Source organism: Nilaparvata lugens, unplaced genomic scaffold, assembly GCF_014356525.2.
Source record: "Nilaparvata lugens isolate BPH unplaced genomic scaffold, ASM1435652v1 scaffold5024, whole genome shotgun sequence".
Lineage (NCBI taxonomy): Eukaryota > Metazoa > Arthropoda > Insecta > Hemiptera > Delphacidae > Nilaparvata > Nilaparvata lugens.
Window position 1 is genome coordinate 10646 of NW_024090968.1, and position 5809 is coordinate 16454.

At 33.5% G+C, this 5809-nt stretch overlaps 1 protein-coding gene across 1 annotated transcript; it reads left to right on the forward strand.

The window, feature by feature from the left end:
• The first annotated feature begins 324 nt into the window (after window positions 1-324).
• LOC120348946 (leucine-rich repeat LGI family member 3-like) lies at window positions 325-3759 on the forward strand. The gene is made up of 2 exons (XM_039444604.1): window positions 325-458; window positions 2749-3759. The coding sequence occupies exons 1-2, from the start codon at window positions 338-340 to the stop codon at window positions 3051-3053; spliced, it is 426 nt and encodes a 141-aa protein (XP_039300538.1). The 5' UTR covers window positions 325-337; the 3' UTR covers window positions 3054-3759.
• Window positions 3760-5809: the final 2050 nt, after the last annotated feature.

A 5809-nucleotide genomic window follows, 5' to 3' on the forward strand; every position in this document is an offset into this window, starting at 1 on the left:
GAGAAAATGTGATTTTTAAATTGCCAACTGTTGGCAACAGTTCTATTAAATCATTCACTACGAAGAGATTGCAGACCTTGTGTGTCTCCAGCGTTATTGTCCTATCACCAGCTGTCTCATATCTTTGAATAGTAGACTTGAGATGCGCGAGAACACTAGTGTCAGGTGATCAAGTTTCATAACGGCAAGGAAAGCTGTGTGAGTGCACCACACCAGATTTTTGTTTTCAACTGTAGATACTAGAAGTTGTTTTTGTCTTTCTGAGCAACTAGAAAATATGATTAATCTGAGATAAATGTGTTTCTTTCTATGTTGCAGCATCAAAGTTCTGCCAGCCATGGTATTCGACAACTTGAACTCACTGGAGAATCTAAACCTGCAGAACAACAAACTGAAACATATTCCGGAAGATGTGATGGAGCCAGTGGTTGATACTTTGCGAATTGTCGACGTCATGGGTGAGCGAATTTCTTCAAATACAAAATAACAACCTATAATGGAAGTTCTACTGAAAGTCTTTCTTCCAACGACTGAATAAATTATAATTGCGAACGTTCCCAAGAAACTGGGATGCCAAGCATGGCAGAAAACTGGGCCAATTATCCAGGCACTATAAAATATCATGATTGCAGGGGAGCCGCAAGAAAGAGATTGCTCTGTTATTACAATTTATTGATTTTGCTTGGACGACGGTGAATCTACTAAACTGGAAACTTGGCATACTCTTGATGTTGTTGATGTATGATATATATAAGCGATCTCCTTTATCAGAAGAAAACGGAATAACAACTCATTTTTGTAACTGAATACTATTGATTACTGGTTCTTATTAATTATCTGATTATTGAATCATTTGAGCCTGTACAGATCCACAAAGAAATAAACCTTTCAACTTTGTAATAGATCACAGTGGATGTGATCTAACACACAATGTGTGACATTGAAAAAAAGACTTAGTGAGTTTCTCAAAGGAAGGCCCATGTACGAACTGTGTGAATTTCTTGAAACAGGAGACACAGACTGGCAGTCAAAAAATATAATTGTGGATACAACCAATATTCAAATGTGTATAATTGTGTATGTGTATACACAATATATATATATATATATATATTTTATTTATTCTTGACAACAATTGCTATTCTTGAAGAATATGTAATGAAGAATTTTGACTATTTGACTATGTTGTTATAGATTGAATGAAAATGACTTGGAATTGTCAAAACCACTGATTCATCAGAAAAACAAGACTTGTTATAAAATGTAACTTTGGTTAGCTAAAGTTAACTTTAGTTGAATTCAACTTTACTAAAATAAAGTTAACTTTATTTAACTGAAAATGTTGTGAATTAAAGAACTACAAAACTTAACCTATTTCGGACTATGTGTTATCCAAATTTTGAAGCGGAATAGCACAAGGTTACCTTATTTTGCCTCTCTCTATCATTTTGATAATGTACTTATTGTATAAATGAATATAACTTAGTTATGTTTTATCAAAACAATTCCGAGATATCAGCTCTTTTTCTTGCAGCATTATTGAGTTTGAAATCCTATCCTATTCAATTTATTTTATTTTTATCTTTTACAAAGAAACACTGATTGGGAGAGAAAAACTAAGGATACTCCTTGTACTATTTCTCTCCCAAATTTAGATAACATTTTAAAAGTCCAAAATAGGGTTATGATTTCACTTTACTAGAATTTAGTACATTTTCACTCAAAAACAACGAAAACAAAGATTTTTAAATTTTGACGGTTGAAAACACACTCAAATCACCATTAATTGGAAAATTTTTGAATAATTTTACAAAATTTAGAGCCAGAAAATACACAACTAACTATTCAGCAATTGAATTGAAGAGACGAGATATTGTCCAACCACAGATTTATCAATTATCTAGATACCAGTTTCAGTTATTTAACCATATTATCAATCTCTGGTAGATTATTCATTGATTATTTATTTATCAATGGTAGATATAGTAGTATTTGAACTGACGGCCGAGCACCATTATTGGTGAAAGCAGTGACCTGTCAAGGTGAACGTTCAGTCAAGGTCAAATTCAATCATATCATTCTGTAGAGTTCCTATGAACCGCTAATTGGGAGGGGCTTGTCTAAGCCAATGGCAGACGTTCACCTTGATAGGTCACGACTTCCACCAATAGCAGTGCTCGGTTTTAGTGGAAAAATACTGCTGCTCTTTACTCTATTTTAAGTTTAACAAAGATTGATAATGGTGTAACAACCGAAACCAGTATCTCAATTTCTAATGAATCTGTTGTAGTGAAACAGGTGGTTCTTCATAAACTGAGACCTTGATGAACTGAGACCTTGATGAACTAAGACCTTGATGAACTGAGACCTTGATGAACTGAGACCTTGATGAACTGAGACCTGGATGAACTGAGACCTTGATGAACTGAGACCTTGATGAACTGAGACCTTGATGAACTGATGTACTTCCTTCAAATCATATAGATTCTCCTAATTTAGACTGGATTATCAACTAAGCCTATATAAATTTGTTTATATTTGTAACATTTTATTGTGTTTTATTTGTTTCGTAATTCTTTGTAATTTTGTTTTGTCTTGTTGTGTGTTTTCAATAAATTGAAATTGAAAATTGAAAATTCGGGACAGAAACAGTTTTGGACAGAATTCTGTCTTCCTCCCAATCACTCTATCGACTTTGTGGATGTCTAGATAAATGAATGGATAAATAAATTTCTCTGTGCCTTCTAGATAACCCGTTAGTCTGCGACTGCCAGCTGCGCTGGTACGGAGACTGGCTTCGCAACCTGAAAGGCAAAGATGACGATTTCATGCAGAAGAAACGCCTACTTTGCACCATGGTTCATGAACACCGCGAGTACATGGTGCAAAAATTGCCACTCGACAAGATGAACTGCATCGGCAAGAACCTCATTGGACGAGCGTCATCCTCGTCCTCTGACAACGCTGACGTCACGTTTCATGGTTGGCAATACTTCGTGACGTCATCACTTCTGCTAGCTACCAATCATCTGTATGTCCAGTTCTGTTACTGATACTAAAATTGCTATGATTTTGTACCCTAAATAGTTGGCAAGAAAATGAAGGCGTTCAATCGGTATAAGCAAGAAGTATTAATTGGAAAATACAAAGAAAATTAGCCAAGAAAATTATGCCCCGGTTTTTCTTAATAGTCTACTCCTACAGTCTGGTTTAATATTAACTACTGATGTAGAATACAAATACTAATTGCTGAATCTCTATGATTTTCTTATCTGTAATCAAAGGAATTGGTTGGCATGTGAGCGGAATTTTTTCAAATGGAAAAATGTATGCATAATTTTTGTTACCAAAAAAATGTTCCCATTGAAATCTATGCCTGGAATCTATTGAGCATTTTTTCAATAGGGTTGTGCATGTGTGAGAGAATTCCAAACTGGATAGAAAAATAATGTAGAAGGCTATTCCTTATTTTAAATCTATCAAGGATTCTATAAAACCGATTGGCATGGTGTGTAAAGTTTTATAAATTCTAACAAGATCATTCAAAGCAATTGTTGATTTTTTCTCTTCAAATCTGAATATAGGAAATTGTATTTGTTCCCATCCCAACTCCCAAAATCAGAATTAAATTAAGGATTTATCGACTCAAATAAACAAGAATTAATGGCAAAATACAGAGAAAATTCCCCAAGAAAATTGTACCCCGTTCTTCGTAAGCCTGACTAGAGAAGTCATCTCTCTTGAAATTGGGAATAGAATGATGGAATAGTTATTTGTGCAACTAGTGCGCAAAGTGACAGTTTGCTGCATCGAAAGAATTAATAATTAACGCTACTATGACTCTAAACCCTCGTACTAATCTAATACTAATAATTAGCGCGTTGTGCTTGGTTGCACCTCTGCTCACTATAGCAGCCACAGCAGTCACTGTTACCAACTTCATTTTGATTTTGCTGCACTGTTGCTCCATATAACCTACAAAGTATTTTGCGTTGCCATGTTGCAAATCTGGAGTGCAGACAAATTTTTCCCGCACTAGAGCGGAAAAGTGATTCTTTGCGTTCTGTAATCAGTGCAGCAATGGCCACTTTTCAACGTAACTGTAGGAAAAGATGATATTATAGCAATCAGTTTGCTTTCATGAGTCTGACTAGAGAAATAGTTTCTCTCGAGACTGGACATAGAATATTGGGAAGATGAGATTAGAAAACTCTATTTTCTATTATGTTTTAAATTTGTTATATTTTTATGAAATAGAAAATCATAAAGTCATAAAAGTTTCATAAAGTTGAACTAGAAAATCAACTGCATTAATAATGATATAAAATAAGTAAGTTTCTCTGGTACATCTTGTATTATGATGTAATCATTTTTCAAAACTAGCTGTTGAGTTGTCCAATGATGCAATGTGGGAGAGGATTTATTTATTTACTACTAATAATAATATTGAGGGTGACGCCCACATAAGCTCTTGGACTTGTGCGTGGGTAATGAGTGAGAAGGATGATGATGAGAGATGACGACTACTTATTAGGTAGTCGGGACGGGAGCGACGGTTTATCGTCTCCTCCGAAAGACGGAAAGAGAGATTACACTTTTGGAACCTTTATAGTCTTAGTTAGTTATTTCCTTCTCTACACCCACCATTAATTGAATGTCTTTGTTTTAGGGTACCTAGTTTTTCTACATGGGTTTATTCCACACAATGGGAGGGTGAGGTAATAGTAATTAATTCAAAAATACGAAGAAATGATTAATAATATCATTAGTGGCCAACCAAAAATGTAATTCTTTGAAATATTTCAATATCATGGCTTCTGTCATTATGAATTTTCAAGAGCTCTGTTATAACTTTTTTGCTTGATTTCTAACGTGAGAGAAACATTACAAAAATACTAACAAAAATTCATAATTCATATTTTCTAGTTGACAATATTCACCTATGATTTTCCATTAACACTCCTATACTTTACTAGAAAATATGAGCCTAGAATCAACCATTGATTCCCCATCAATACTCCTATAGTTTATACTAGGAAATACAACTCTTATTTTATTCAATAAACATTCAAAAATCTTCAATTGTATCAAAATTTGTAATGGTTTGTGAGATGTATCTACATGTGTACATACAAAATATGATAATGATTAATAATATTCTTGTTAAGCAATTTCACTGTTATAATATTTGTGTACTATGTAAATAATATTCAAAGGATCTACGCACGTCACTTCCCTAATAGGTGACTTCATGAAATTCATGTCTTCATGACAGTTGCACCACATGAGGATCAGTGTTGGAAGTTCGTTACATGATTAGATTTTTGAATAAAGGGTAGGCTATCCGTAGATAGATATTTTTGTTGAAAAAATTGTCTTTTGCAAAATGCAATACTCTGAAAATATTAATAAATAATTGTCGCATATTGATGTTGAGGATTCAATGGTTCACATTATGAATAATTATTATAATCATGAACATAAGTTGACTAATGATTTTATAGTGATATGTAATTCAACCACTTATTGCTATTTAATAGCAGAAATAGTTTAATATTATTCAATAGTTAAAATCGTGAATTAACCATCACGATTGATAAATGGGTGGAATCCGGGATGAGGGAAGATCTAACATACTTCTCTCTGGAAGTACCTTCTAACTCTGGTGTGATTTTCATATAGTTACTTTGAAAAGGCTGTACTCAGTTCAGACTGTAGCATTCATACATGAATTTATAATGAATAAATAAATTGATATATAGATAAATGAATAAATAAATGCATCAATGGATAAACAAATTTGTGAATT

Excerpts from the sequence above, each read along its gene's own strand:
- LOC120348946 (XM_039444604.1), top strand. The coding sequence starts at position 338 with ATGGTATTCGACAACTTGAACTCACTGGAGAATCTAAACCTGCAGAAC. Across the intron at positions 459-2,748 it reads GCGAATTGTCGACGTCATGG|ATAACCCGTTAGTCTGCGAC; the intron begins GTGAGCGAATTT and ends TGTGCCTTCTAG.